Consider the following 15330-nt stretch of genomic DNA (forward strand, 5'->3'; position numbering starts at 1 on the left):
TATAGAACAAGATACAAGACACAAGAAATATTGTACATAGGACAATGACACCTTAGTCCCCTTCAAAGTAGGCACCTTGGGACCTCATACAGTTCTCCCAGTTGCCATAAGCTGCCCCACCATATTTTCCTGAATCTCATTGACAGTCTGAAATCTCTTTCCTTTCAAAGGTGCTTTTAGTTTTAGGAAAAGCCAGAATTCACAGAGCACCAAATCTGGGCTGTAGTGGGGCTGAGTCACCTGGGTGATTTGATGTTTTGCAAAAAAAACTCTGCACAAGACGTGATCCATGAGCAGGCATGTTGTTGTGATGAAGCTGCCAATCACTAGTTGCCCATATCTGTGGCATTCTGGGTCATCTTGTTAGTTTCCATAGAAGAATATTCAAGCTTGAAGCAAAATCTGATGCAGACTCATTGCTCTACTCGCTCTATCATTTTGAATGTGATGGCCACGGAGTACACATTGTCACTCAATGGTGTTTACCCCCCCCCAATGACTAGTACAGTGAAGTCATCATTATTCACACATGTGCATTCCAGTCCACTGTCCTTGGCTGCCAGGTTACATCAATATTGCACAAACTGTTCTCATTACATTAACAATGGCTGGACTTTTTCCGGACAGACTCCATATGTCTTTATTACATATCAACACTAAAACCTTACTAATCTCTCTGCTTCTTACTTTTCTCTCTGAACCATTATGAGCATCAACAATAAAATTATGTGCATCAAACATCAATTCTTTTATATATATAAGAAAAACTCTTACAACACCAGCCATCCTGACATAGAGAAACAGCAAATAGGTATCTGTGCTCCACTTCTATAGCCAGCTGCAAGAGGTTTTTTTGGTCCCAGAAATATATGCTTTTAATGAGAATAAAATAATAGAAGGAAAGCTATCTCTTGCAGAAACTTCAAGCCATCCATCAAAATCAATTTACCTCTTATTTTATAGTAACAGAATGTAACTGGGCATTACACTGACCATCTTCACTTTGTTCTCACCAGTGGAGTGTGAGCATAAGTGATTGATATGTGCAACTTCCATGTCAGGCCTTAAGACAGGGGACAAATTTTCTGTATTCCTCCTTTCCCTCCCCACTGAATGCCGTAATGACCCAACATAAACCATGCAATTGACAACAATGTCCTAGGAGATGGCAGAACAATGATTTGGAACATGGTCCATGAGTGATATGTCAGGATTAAGGTTGACTTGTTGAATGAACCCATTCACTTCAGAATTATTATATGAGGGGATAAACATTTATGTTAAGCTTGTTGTTTTACTCCTCTGTGCACATTCAAAATGGATTGCTCATGATATTACTTCTAATTTCAGTAAATTTCTGGGGAGGTTGTATCTGCTATGAATATATAAAGAAATATAGCACATACACATTGATACTCAATTTGGCATAGTTTTGTGTTATAACAGAAAATATTAATACACAAAGACTGAAATCATTAACATATCATGCATCTGTCTTCCCTTTCCAAATATATTCTACGGTTCTTTGAATGCCTCCTAGCAGACACTTGAACAATCCTTCTGAAAGAGAGTAAAATATCCTCCTCTATCTCCCCAAATTCAATAAATTTAAGTTTAAATTTACTAAATAATTTCCATGCTTCACTTTGGGAAACTAAAGAATAAGTGTGCCAGTTATCAATTTATTGCCTCTCAACTCCAAATTTATGCTTCCTTGTACACTCTACAAAAATGGATCTGAGTCTTTTTACATATGCTTTTCCCTTGTCAGCTGGCACAATGACAAGCTTGGTCAGTGGAAAGTAATGGAGAGACATCACAGGGGGAAGTGGTTTTGCTTCCTCATTCTAGTAGGCTCACTTAACACACTCTCAGCAAGAGCAGTGTGGGCAGATTTGCTAATATCTGGCTCATGATGCACATGAAACTTCCCCAGCACCCTGGTCTTGCAGAGTGGGTGGCTTCTTTAGAGCTCAGCTCCTGTCTGTAATGGGTGACTTCTCCAGCACCCAGACCCTACAGTGTATTGCAGCCAGCAGCACCCAGTGGTTTACCTTGGCACCCTGCTCAGATGATTGGTAGTGTAATACCTCCAGCAAGACTCTTCCCCATGATCCCCTTTCTGAAATCCCAGAGGGAAGATTTCCAGCAACTCCTGCCAGCATGGCACCACAGAAATTCTTCTGTCATGCTGTGAACCACAGTTGTGCCCTCACAGCAAAGTCTGGATCTCATCCCTTGGAAGTAGGGGAAGCATTTGCTTGGGTGCTGCATCACAATGGTAGAGGTACTGGCTATTCCTTATTCCTGCTATTTCTTTATTCTTTAGAGTTCTGTTTACTTTTACTAGCCACCCTTGTTAGTTCAATCGTGTTATAGCTAATAATTCTTTCTGTTAAACTTCCCAGTTCAAATTAGTATGTGGTCTCTCTTTTCCGATCAGACCCTGAATTATACAATAGAAACAAGGTCTTAAGTCTGGGAACTTTGTAAAAACAGAGTTAAAAGCCTCAGTTATCACAGTCTAAAATCCTGTGCTTTATCTCTAAATTCCCATGAGATGGAAGAAGAGAAAAAGGAAAGAGCCATATATGCTGAAATAATTAAGAGCCATTTCATGGAAATTGATACCTGATCACAGGGTGAAAATGTATCATCTCAACAAACAGCACAGAATACAGTAAGATTCAATGAAGACAATAAATGTGCTAAACATAAAGAAAATGTTAAAAATGTAAAGCCAAAAAAACAATCAGCAAAATGAAGAGTAACCTATGTGATGGGAGAAAATATTTGCAAATCATACATCTGATAAAAGGTTAATATTCAAAATATATAAAGAACTCACATAACACAATAACAAAACAAACCAATGAACACCACCCCTCCAATCCAACTCATTTTAAAAAGGCCAGAGGAACTGAATAGAAAGTTTTCCAAGAAAACATACAGATGAACAACAGGTTCATGGAAAGGTGCCCAATACCGCTGATCATCGGGGAAATCAAAACCATAATGGTATCACCTCATACCTGTTAGAAAGGCTATCATCAAAAGGACAAGATAACAAGTGAAAAAAAGGAACAGAATTAAGACATATTGCAGAAAATAATTTATATATACTAAAAGTACATACTCATAAACCAATACTTCAGGCTTTAAGAGAAATACCATACAAATTCAAAGATCAAATACATTGGACCAGGTACCCATAGGAGGAGGCATAAGTAATGGATATGGGGAATTGGAATAAAAGGAAAGAAATGTAAACGTATCTGAATGTACAAGGAAAGAATCTAAGATAAGGGGGATGGAGGTGGAGTAGGAAGTATAAAAAGGTGCTAGATTAAATAGGGTGGTATGTATGTAATTCAGTGTACAGGACTGGAGACAGCTTTCTTGTCAAAAAGCCAACAGAAGAGATGTGGCAATAGTTGGGTCATAGCTGGAGATGGCATTTAGGTATCAAAGGGTCTTCTGTCAAGTATCCCCCAAGCAAGTACAAAAGTTTACAGCTTCCAAGACAAGTTATCTTCACAGCCTTTGGAAGGTACCAATGTCTCCTACAAAAGTGAAATTTATTTCCATATCCCCTGTCTGCCTGAGCTACTCTCACTCACCTGAACAGCTCTGATGTGGGGTTTCCCCCTCCAATGTCCACGGTCCCTCTCCTTGCTCCAACTTGAAGATGACCTCAGGTTTGGGAACTTTGTACCCTGTTAACAGGACATGATACAAGATTGAGTCTAGCTAAATGGACTTCAGGGACCTTTCAATGACAATTCCATTTGCTCTTCAGAAAAGTAATCACATTTCACTGGGAATTAAGTAGTAATCACAGAGGTGAAAAAGGACTGAAGTGTCAGATAAATCAAGGACAATAATATCAACACATACTTGCAATGGCCCAGAACACTCAGCAGCTGAGAATGCAAATAGCCTCACTGAAGCCCCTGATAGACACATAGGTGGCTGTGCTTACCAACTGAGAGCAGGTGGCTATAGTTCTCTAGTGTCACATCCCGGTATAGACGCCTCTGAGCAGGGTCCAGGTGTTGCCACTCCTCCCTGCTGAAGTCCACAGTCACATCCTTGAATGATACTGAGACCTGTAACAATACAATCCTGTTCAAAACAACATGGTGAGCGGGGAGTATAATGGGAAGATAAATAGGAAGTTCTTTTTAATGCTTTTTACTATAATGTATCATAGGGTTTTCACTCGGTACCTAGTTTTGCATTTTTATTTTCTGAGAAAAAAACTTATTGAAGTATCTTGACATTCATTGTGCACTACATTCATTCACTTATTCATTCAGTCATTTGTCTTTTCAAAAATGGGGATTAAAATGGGTTCTCTTTAAGTCCTCTGGTTAATGTAAGAACAAGATACAATACATTTGCTGGTCAATTCTGTGCTAAGCAATGGCAATAGAGTTGAATAAAATATAGAAAAAATTAAAGACTTGAACAGCGACCCAGGAAGACACAAAGGGTGCTAAAAGGCATTTAGAAGAATTGTATGGGGGAAAGGCAAAACAATAAAAACTTTAAAAGACAATACAGACAAATATCTTCATGATGTTGGTTTAGGAAAATAATTCTCAAATGGGATACAAAAAACATTAACGATAAAGAAAAAGATTGATAAGTCTGTCTATAATAAAGTTTAAAACTTCTATTCATTTAAAAGATAGCATTATAAGAGGGAAAAAGGGAAAGCCACAGAATAGGAGAAGATAACTGCAACAAATATTACTGACAAAGGCTCTTATTTAGAGGATATAAATAACTCTCACAAACCAATAGAAAGAAAAGAGTCCACCTAGTAAAAAGTGGGCAAAGGATTTGAATGGTCATTTTACAAAAGAGGAAATTCGAAGCATCAATAGACACACAACAAGGGCTTAACCTTACTTAACCAGAGAATTCAAATTCAAACCACAATGAGATACCACTGCACAACCCTCAGAATGTCTTCAATGAAAAGGGCTAAAAATACAAAATAATGAAGAGAATATGATGCAGTGAGAACTCTCACATTACCCATAGCCATGTAAGTTGATACAACCATATTGGAAAATATTTTGGCTTCATCTGGTAATGTTGAAGACATGCATACACTAGGACACAGTGATTCTACTCATGGAAATATGCCCAATTTAAATATGTGTACATATGCAGCAGGAGGCATGTTCAAGAATATTTACAGCAGCATTACTTAAAATGTGTGTAATCTTTCATGAAAAAAAGGTAAAAAAAAAGAGTACTTTTTAAAAATCAGTGCTTAATATAACAGTATCTACTGTCTTTGTGGAAAAGTGTTAAAGATATTTTCTTTGTTGTTTTTATTTGCATAATCTCTAAAGATATACCCCACCTACAAACTAATCAGGATCAGTTTTCTGTACTAAGGAGACTTGAGGTGTTGGGGAAGAAAACCAAATGAATGTGTTAACTGTTAAAAAATTAAGTTAAAAATTGCCAATTGAATAAAAGTGGAATAGACATGATTCTCCCTTGCTCCAATTTGCTAAGTACAACTGAAAGCCCTGGATATTATATGTAAAACAAAGATAAGAAGACTCTGTCAGCCCTGGCTAGTGTGTCTCAGTGGATTGAGTGTCAGCCTGTGAACCAAAGTGTCACCAGTTTGATTCCCAATCAGGGCACATGCCTGGGTTGTGAGCCAGGTCACAGGCCAGGGCAAGAGGCAACTGCACACTGATATTTCTCTCCCTCTCTTTCTTCTTCCCTTCCCCTCTCTCTAAAAATAAATAAATTAATTAAAATATTAAAAATGAAATGAAGAAGACTGTCAGTTGGAGAGCAGGTAAACTCTCTAGGGATGTCAGAACCTGTCAAATGACACAATAGTGGTTTTCCCGTGTTTTCTTGTTGTCCCGTATATCCTGGACTAGGTGCTGAGAAGGCTGGAAATCCAGAAAGCCAATGGGCATAGACAAAATCTACCCCTTCAAAGCTTGCTCTCTCTAGCAAAAGGACCAGGAAATGGGGAAATGCAACAAGAAAGAAAACTTTTGATAATAATTGCCCTATTCCAGCCAAGCATCACAGGAAAACTGTGGTCCCCACCACCATTCCCATCAGCAAAAGCTGAGTAAGGAGCCCAGAATTTCATCCTTCCCTGGGGGTAATAAGGCCTCTCCTCCATAGTGTCAGTTAGGCTAAGAGAAGATCTTGGATTTCCACCTCAATCCAGCAGCAACAAGGTGCTCATTCCCCTCTGAGATGCCTGAACTTCTGCCTCCACCTGGCAGTAAGAAAGAGATTCTCCTTTTCTAGTAGAACAGAGTCAGCAGAGGCCTGCTAAACACAAGATTTAAATAATATCCAGAGTCTCATACTTCCCAAGATATCCAGGACATAATTAAAAATCAGGTATCATATGAAGAAGCAGGAAAATCCCAACTTTAATGAGAAGAGACAATAGATTTCACCAGTATCAAGATGACACAGATATTAGAATTATCTGACAAGATTTTTAAAGTAGCATTATAATACAAAAATAGAATGTCTTAGCAAAAAAATAGAAGATATAAAAAAGAACTGAATGGAAATTTTAGAACCGAAAATATATAATAACCAAAAATTTAAAATTCAGTGGATGAGCTCAATAGCTCAATAGCAGAATAAAGAGGACAAAGGAAAAAAACATTTTAACAATAGAAAAACACAAATGATCCAATTTGAATAACAAAGAAAACTGGGAAAAAATTAGCAGTCTCAGGGGCCTATGAGACTATAACAAAAGATCTGGCATTCATGTCATCAGAGTCCCAAGAGGGAGAGGAGAAGTATGGAGCTGAAAAAATATTTGAAGAAATTATGGCTTAAAATTTCTCAAATTTGACAAGTGATATCAACTTAGAGAGTCCAGAAGCTGAGCAAACCCCATAAGAATAAACCAAAAAAAATCTACACAGAGATACACTATAATCAAACTTCAGAAATCTAAACTCGGAAAACAATCTTAAAATCAGCAAGAGAGAAATGACACCTTACCTACAGGGGGGAAAAACAAAGTAACAGAGAATTGCTCATCAAAACCATGGAGGTGAGAAGGAAGTGGCACAACATTTTTCAAGTGTGAAAGAAAAGAACTGTCAACCTTGAATTCTGTGTCTAGAAAAATTACCCTTCAGAAATAAAGAGGTAATAGTTAACAAATACATGAATAGATGCTTGACATCCTCAATTATCAGGAAAATCCAAATCAAAGCTACATTGGGATACTACCTCACATCTACTAGGATGACTAGAGTTAAAAAGATAATAACGTGTTGATGAAGATGTAGAGAAATTGGAACCTTCACACATTGCTGGTGGGATGTAAAATGGTGGACCTACTTTCAAAAACAAGTTTGGCAGTTCCTCAAATGATTAAATACGAATTATCATTTGGCCCAGCAATTCCACTCAAGATAAATGAAAATATATGTCCATATAAAAACTTGTACACAAATGTTTATCACAGTATTACTTATAATATCCAAAAGGTGGAAACAATCCAAATGTACATTGGCTGATGAATGGATAAACACAAGGTGGTATATCTGTACAATGGAATATTATACAATCATAAAAAGGAATGAAATACCCATACATGCTACACATGAATGAACACTGAAACATTATGTTGAGTGAAAGAAGCTATACACAAAGATCATATATTATATGATTCAATTCATGCAAAATATCCAGAATAGAAGTCTATAGAGACAGAGAGTAGTGGTTACATAGTGTTAGGAGAGGTAGGGAGGGGGGAAACAAGGAAGGGGAGTAATGGCTAAGGATATGTATAGGGTTTCTTTTTGAGGTAATGGAAATGCTCTAAAACTGATTGTAGTAATGGTTACATGTATTTATAAATATACAAAAAAAACATTGAACCACATACTTTGGGTAAATTATATGGCATGTGAATTATATCTCAATAAAGCTTATTTTACTTTATTTTTAAATTAATCAATTAATTTATTTTTAGAGGGGAAGGGAAGGAAGAAGAGAGGGAGAAAAACATCAATGTGTGGTTGCCTCTCACACACCCTCTACTGCGAACCTGGTCCACAACACAGGCATGTGCCCTGACTGGGAATTGAACCAGCAACCCTTTGGTTCACAGGCCAGTGCTCAGTCCACTGAGCCACACCAGCCAGGGCTCAGTAAAGCTTTTATTAAAAGAAGAAATGGCTCTGGCTGGGTGGCTCAGTTGGTTGGAGCACTGTCCTGATATACCAAGGTTGTGGGTTCAATCCCTGGTCAGGGCACATACAAGAAGCAGCCAGTGAATGCATGAGTGGTAAGACAACAAAATCAATGCTCCTCCTTCTCTCTCTTCCCCCCTAAAATATCAGTACAAATTTAAAAAGCATTTAAAAAGAGAAAAGAAGAAATGAAGGGGAAATCAAGACCTTTCCCAATGAATGACAACTAAGAAAATGTGTTGCCAGTAGACCTACCCTAAAAGAAAGGATAAAGGAAGTTCTCTAAGCAGAAAGGAGATGATAAAAGGACTCTTGGAACATTGGAAAGAGAAAATGGAAAGAACAAATATATGGGTAAATACAACAGAATTTCCTTCTGCTCTTGAGTGTTCTAAATTATGTCTGAAGTTCAGAGCAAAAAGTCTAACATTGTTTGATGTGGATCTCCATGTATTTAGAGGAAATATTTAAGACAATTTTATTACAAACTGTGAGGGTAAAGGGACTTAAAGGCAGGTAAGTTTTCTATATTTCACTCTAACTGGTAAAATGTCAATGCACCAGTAGACCTATGTGGTGATGGAATAGTTCTGTATCTGGATTATTGTACAGGAATCTACACATGTGTAAAATGGCAGAGAACTACACACACTGTATCAATATCAGTTTCCTGTTTGCCATACTATACTCCAGTGATGCAGGATGTAAACATTGGGGGAAACTGGGCAAAGTGTTACATGGGAACTTTCTGTACCATCTTTGCAACTTTCTATAAATTTACAATTATTTCAAAATAAAAAGTTTGTAACAAATTAACAATATTATCTTCAGAAAGATTGGAGAAGTTAGTGGACATACTATGAAAGATCAGGATGCTATTAGAAGAAGCATTTACTTCTTTCTTATCTATCTGCCTACCCACCCACCTGCCTACCTATCATGTGGACTGGTGACTTCCTACTTTACTCAGCAGGTTATACTCTATTACTATCATTATTTATATTACTACTCAAATTGTCCCAGATTTGGCCAGAGAACTCCTTCAACCTGACTCCTCTGTGCTTTTGACATGCCCCCATCTTTTGAGTACCTCATTACTATCCAGAGCTGAGTTCCTCCAGATAATTTTGTACACTTCCTGTTCTAATCCTGTAGTCAGTCATTTCTCCACTTATAGGAACAAGCAGCTCTACTCCCTACTAGTGATAAGTGGCAAATCAAAGTGTGCTCACTGTGCCTGGGACACACATCACTGTCCTTTTTCAGCATCAAAGTGAGGAATGTTTTCCATACACCATAGGGAAACAGCAACTATTAATTGTTGCAGGCAAAAATCATCAGTGGCTGTTAAAATCAGTGGACAAAATCATGAGAAATAGGTTATTTACATAGTATAAAAGGATCTCCCCCCAAAATAGTTATTATTTACAAAGGGAAAGATAGTAACTTCAGAGTATCTGGAAGATAGCATCTTAGCCAGGTGATCAAAGTTAATATCAATAAGGGATAAATTGATATTAAATGCCTTCTTATCCTGGCTGGTGTAGCTCAGTGGATTGAGCACGGGCCTGTGCAGCAAAGGATCGTGATTCAATTCCTAGTCAGGGCACATGCCTGGGTTGCAGGCCAGTTCCCAGTGGGGGACACATGAGAGACAACCACACATTGATCTCTCCCTCTCTTTCTCCTTCCCTTCCCCTCTCTCTGAAAATAAATAAATAAAATATTTAAATGCCTTCGGACATGAAGCACTGAGAAGGCCACAACATCATTTCTGTCATGTTCCTGACAAAAATGAATAACACAAATCTAATTATGCAGAAGCAAGAAACAAACTGAAATTGAGAGACATTCTTCAAAACTGTCAGTGTCATGAAAGTCAAAGAAAGCCTAAGCAACTGTTCACACAATCAAAAGAAGGACAACAACCAATTTAAAAACAAAAAATAATCAAAACTGCCTGAAAATCGAACTGTATGGAAGTCCAACAACCAAGGAGTTTAAGAAGAAACATTCATTCAGACAGGTAGGAGGGGCAGAGATGTGCAGCCAGAGCAGAGAAGACTCAGAGCAAGGTGGTGGCTGGAGGACAGAGGTGAGCAAGGCGGCAGATGGCATACTAATGATAAGAAAAATGGTTTTGAGAGGCCAGAGGGGGTAGAAATAGTAAGAGTATGGAATGGAAATAAGTCATAGCAAAAAAGAAAATAAAATTTAAAACAAAAATAAGAAGAGGAAAGAAGAAGGTAAAAGGGTATAAGACAAGGGAGGAGCAAAATATGAGATTTGAAATAAACTATAACATAAAAACTAGTAACCTAATAGCCACAGATTTGAAGGATAAGAAACGAATGTTAAAAAGCTATGCAGGAGAGAAAATAATGCAAATCATTAAGACTGCAGTGGAATTCATCTTAGTCGAATCTAGTGTTTACCCAATCCTCTCTGTATGGATCTGCCCCTGGTGATGTCAGATGGTGTCCCAAACTGGCCCTAGGCAACCTGTTCGAGACTACCAGTGATCCACAATTTGTGGCTGTTTCCTTCTGTTGTTAATGTAGTCAGTCTATAATCAGCTATCAGGCTTAAGCACACAGGGTAGAACAGAGTAATTTCCGTAGGTGGGGCTATTGCTTCCCCTTCAGGCTCATGCTGCTTGGAGAGAACTGCTCTACCTGAGCAAGATGGCTCCTGCAGCATGGGGGATGACTCAGGGATCCTGGTGGTTGTTCCCTCAGTTTTCTTCCTAAAGCCACAATCCCCAGACTCTTCTCAAGTGTCTTTAGTCTACTTTGCCCTCCCTTTGCCGGAGCCCAGAATAAGTGGCTGCAAACAAATTTTGGGGGGGGGGGGGGGTTGGTCCTTTATGAGGTTCTCTGTGTCTCTAGCCATCTCTCCCTGGAAGATAGAAACCCTGCCACTTTTCACAGCTGGATGTTATCTGGGTTCCTTTCCAACTCTGGTATTGTAGGATAGGTAGCTTAGCTTGGGGCTTAGACCCCACACTTCTCAGGGGGAACCCCCCAGCCACTGAAATTTCCCTCTGGCACTTCAGCTGCCACCCATGAGAGCACAGAAAGCCTTCCCATGTCTCCTCCACACTCCATACCAGTCACATTGTGGTGAAGTGATTTCTTCTGTCTGTTCATAGATATAAGGCTACTTACTCTCCAGCTACTGTTTAGTTATTTATTCCAAATGATTTTGCTACAATTTACTGTATTTTGCCATGTATAATGTGCACTGTTTTGCCCAAAATGTTGAGGGAAAAATAAGGATGTGCATTATACATGGGTACAATGATTACATACCATGGGTATAATAATCCTGTATATAATGCATACAAAATGTGGGTGAACATTAAACATGGCAAAATGAAGTACCATAGTTGTAATTCCAGATTGGTCCTGGAAGGAGGTTAGTGTAATTTTTACTTACTCCTCTACCATCTTTAGATTGGATTCATTTGCCTGTTCTCTGGTCCTGATGAGATTTTCTCATTTCTCCTACTAGACACAGACTGACTGCCATTTTAGTTCTCTGACTATTCTTTAGTCTAGATTCTTTTTTGCTTCTTCAGCAGTTCTGAAATACATTGCTAATTCATTCTCAACTGATGCTATTTCTGGTCCATGGACCACACTTTGTGGAGTGTGGGTCAGTTGGCTCCTAGGCTCTTGAACATAAAATTATATTATTTCTGTGTGGTCTGTCCACAGCTGGATTCTGTACTTTTTTCTGCTGCATCACTTACATTATGCCTGACTATTGGCTGGGTACTCTATTTCTTGGTCAGGGTGACCAACAGCCCCAGTTTGCCCAGGATTTTCCCTATTTTAGCACTGGAAGTCTCCCATCCCAGGACACCACTGTCACCCTATCCTGGGGACATCTGACTGATTGCCAGCCTCTTTCTGAATTCTACAACTGTCCTTAGCTTCAGTGCCCACTGCCTGGGGCCTTTGGTTGCTAACTAGCTTCAAGAACTAATACTATGCCTTCTGTGTGTTCTCTAGTCCCTCTATGAGTTGTCTAGTCAGTCAGGGTGTTACCACACACAAGACAGTTTTAATGGTCATGTCTCCCATTCCTCAGGCTTCCAGTTAGTCTGGGACCTCTGGTGGACACCCAGCACACCTTTGCTGTTCCCTCTGGCTGGTCTTATATCTCAGAAGCTGTTCTGTGTTCCATATGGCCCCTAGTGCCTTCAGCTATTCCTCAGCCTTCGAGGTCCTTCTCTGCCTCTCCAACTGTCCCATGGGTCATTTCTTTCTCTGCTCCTCCACCTGTTCTACAGCCTCAGCAGCTGGTCCCTGCTTCGTTTGGCAGCTACTCACTCCCAGATTCATCTTTCCATTTCTTGTTCCCTGGTGTCTCTGCATTTCCCATCTCCCCAGATTTTTCTCTAGACCCTAGTACCACACAAAGTTGCTTGTCCTGCAGGCTCTTACCCAGCATACCGAACCTTTTTGCTTTTTCTATTTAACTGAGTCTTCTGCTTCTTCGTCCCTCTGGATGGTCCCGGCTCCCTCTGGCTGCTATTCAGTTCCTTTATCTCCTGGTCCCTCCTCCTATGCTGAGATCCCTAATCATTCTGGGACCCTCATGCTCTCCTTTGCATACCACTATCACCACTTCTCCAGCTCTGACAACTGTTTCTTGGTCTCTCTGCTGCTCCCTGACCTCTGACTTATGTTTCCCATTTCTTCTGTCTCCTCTATTGCACTCCTACCTGTCCTCAAGGTCCCTTGGCTATCCTTCATCTCCAGTAAGTGCACCCTGGTCCCTCCAGCTGTTCCCTGTGGCTATTTCTCACCCCTTTCTTTTACTGACACATTCTGCTTGTTTTCTAGCCTCAGCCACTATTTCTTGATCCAACCAGCTGTTCCCTGTTCCTGGGGACATTTTTATTGGTTCCTTGGTATATGTGCCCATTCCCTGCTCCCTGATATCTAATGAAAAAACTAAGATCCTGACACTTTAAATGTACATATAATGGATTGGTTAAATTAATTATAGTTTATCCAAAAGACATAATGTCATGCATCATGTGTATATGAAGAAAAATATTTATTGCCTAGAAAATTATGTTAAACTACCAAGTTAAAAAGGAGGCACCATATACTATGGTTCCATTTTCAAACTTGAGCTATATAATATATATGTATACAGTATGTATGCACACTCACAGCCCCACACTATACCCCTATACACACACTCATGCACATACAAATATAAAACAACAACTGAAAGAAAATATAGCTAAATGTTAACACTAGTTCGTTTTGGGTGATGCTGGAATTATGAATAATGTTTTATTCTCTTCTATTTGCTTACCTGCATATTCTAACATTTTTATTGTTAAATAGTAAAATTATGAAATAATAAAAACTAAAGTAAATTTTTAAAGTTTAATATTATCGACCCTGACTGGTGTAGCTCAGTGAATTGAGTGCAGGCTGTGAACCAGGGGATTGCTGGTTCCATTCCCAGTTGGAGCACATGCCTGAGTCGTGGGCCAGGTCCCCAGTATGGGATGCACAAGAGGCAACCACACATTGATGTTTCTCTCCCTCTCTTTCTCCTTCTCTTCCCCTCTCTCTAAAAATGAATAAATAAAATCTTTTTTTTAAAGTTCAATATTATCCTAATGACCACATGACCAAGAGCCCCTGTGACAATGAGCCTGTTCCATAAATGACAGCATCCATAAGATGATCTGCATAGGAGGGAGCTGTCTGGTAGGGTCTGGCTCTCTCATCATCTTCCTCTGTTTACAGCCTCTCCAGGGGAGATTTTAGTGGGATACTTAGTCTGGGCTGCAGTGGGGCAAGAGTGGAGGACACCTTCAGGAGACTGAGTTGCAGTCCAGTACTATCATCCACAATCTGAGCCATCAGGGAAAGTCATGTCCATTCTCTGGCCATTTTGTTTACCTTAGAAAGGAGGAAGAACTAGAAAGGCCCTAAAGACTGTGGTTGCCCCATTATCCCACAATCCTCTAAATTCCAAAGAAAAGGGATTTTTCTATCTGAGATTATGATAGAGGAGAAATCAGCAAATCCCTAGAGACCATGGGGGAAAGAAGGCTCCAGTGGGGATTGGCTAAGCATCTGCAAAGAGCCAGTGGAGAGTGAAGGACCCATGCTAGGGGCCAGGATGCAACGTATCCCTGGTTAGAGCCAGTGACCATCCCCACACAGACATGCCTGCAACCTGCAGGGGAGCTGGCCTTCTCCTCCAGGTGTGATGCTGACCCTCTTCTCCCACCTTTCCTGCATTAGTTATATCACATTTTTCACTGAAACACATAGGACTCCAGATGTGGGATATGAGTCATGTGGTACTTGCTCTCAGCAGGAAGATAGTGATCTGTCTCAGGGGCAGTGAATCTGGAATATGCTGCCCCAGTGACCCACTTGCCCCTGCTCTGAGGCCCCATGATAGGCTGAGACTATCTCCTTACTGAATGAATTCCTGCCCTGGAGACATCTCCCTTCTCACCTCACTCAACCTGCCATGTCCCTCTGCAGCCAGGGTCGTGGTCCATGGGGGAGAGTTCCGGTTGGATGGCATGTTCCTGCTGAGCCTCAGCCCTGGGCCTCTTGCTGACAACTCAGTTCCTACCAGGAGCTTGAAGTCAGGAGGGCATCTGTGGGCTCAGCCAGAGCTGCTGGGGCTAGAAGGAGATCCTGCAGCCTTCATTATGAGGTCTGGTCCTGGGACTCCACAGAGATTCCAAGAAATGTGGACAGTGTCCACATAGTCAGTTATTCCACATTCACCCCAGAAATGCTTCCTGGGGGCACCAAGAGATGGCTTACTGGATACTGTGGAAGAGATGGCTTGCTGGATACTGTGGAAGAGAAAAGTCCAGTAAAACAAACAAGTATTAGCATCAAATATGGGAAAAACTCATGAGATTTGTTGTAAAATGAATGAGAATGTGAAATACAGCTCTGGGGAAAGTCACTTTTGCCTGATTTTTTAAATCTTTTTTTTTTTGAACTATACAAACAAGTTTATTTTTATTTTTTTGTTGTTGTTCCACTTATTTTTTTTATTTTTTTATTTATTTATATTTTTTATTAAATTTATTTAT

General features: G+C 39.7%; 1 protein-coding gene across 2 annotated transcripts in view; it reads right to left on the reverse strand.

Annotated features, from left to right (window-relative positions):
• Positions 1-15330, reverse strand: part of ZNF41 (zinc finger protein 41) — a 47823-nt gene that overhangs the window by 6389 nt on the left and 26104 nt on the right. For both annotated transcript variants that reach the window (XM_037160086.2, XM_053670641.1), the window contains exons 2-4: positions 14733-15084; positions 3983-4109; positions 3621-3716 (exon numbers count right to left, since the gene is read on the reverse strand). In XM_037160086.2, coding sequence (XP_037015981.2) covers positions 3621-3716; positions 3983-4109; positions 14733-14804 — 295 coding nt within the window. In that variant the 5' untranslated portion in view covers positions 14805-15084. The remainder of the gene's footprint in view (positions 1-3620; positions 3717-3982; positions 4110-14732; positions 15085-15330) is intronic.

Source organism: Artibeus jamaicensis, unplaced genomic scaffold, assembly GCF_021234435.1.
Source record: "Artibeus jamaicensis isolate MK-2021 breed Jamaican fruit bat unplaced genomic scaffold, CSHL_Jam_final contig_60, whole genome shotgun sequence".
NCBI lineage: Eukaryota > Metazoa > Chordata > Mammalia > Chiroptera > Phyllostomidae > Artibeus > Artibeus jamaicensis.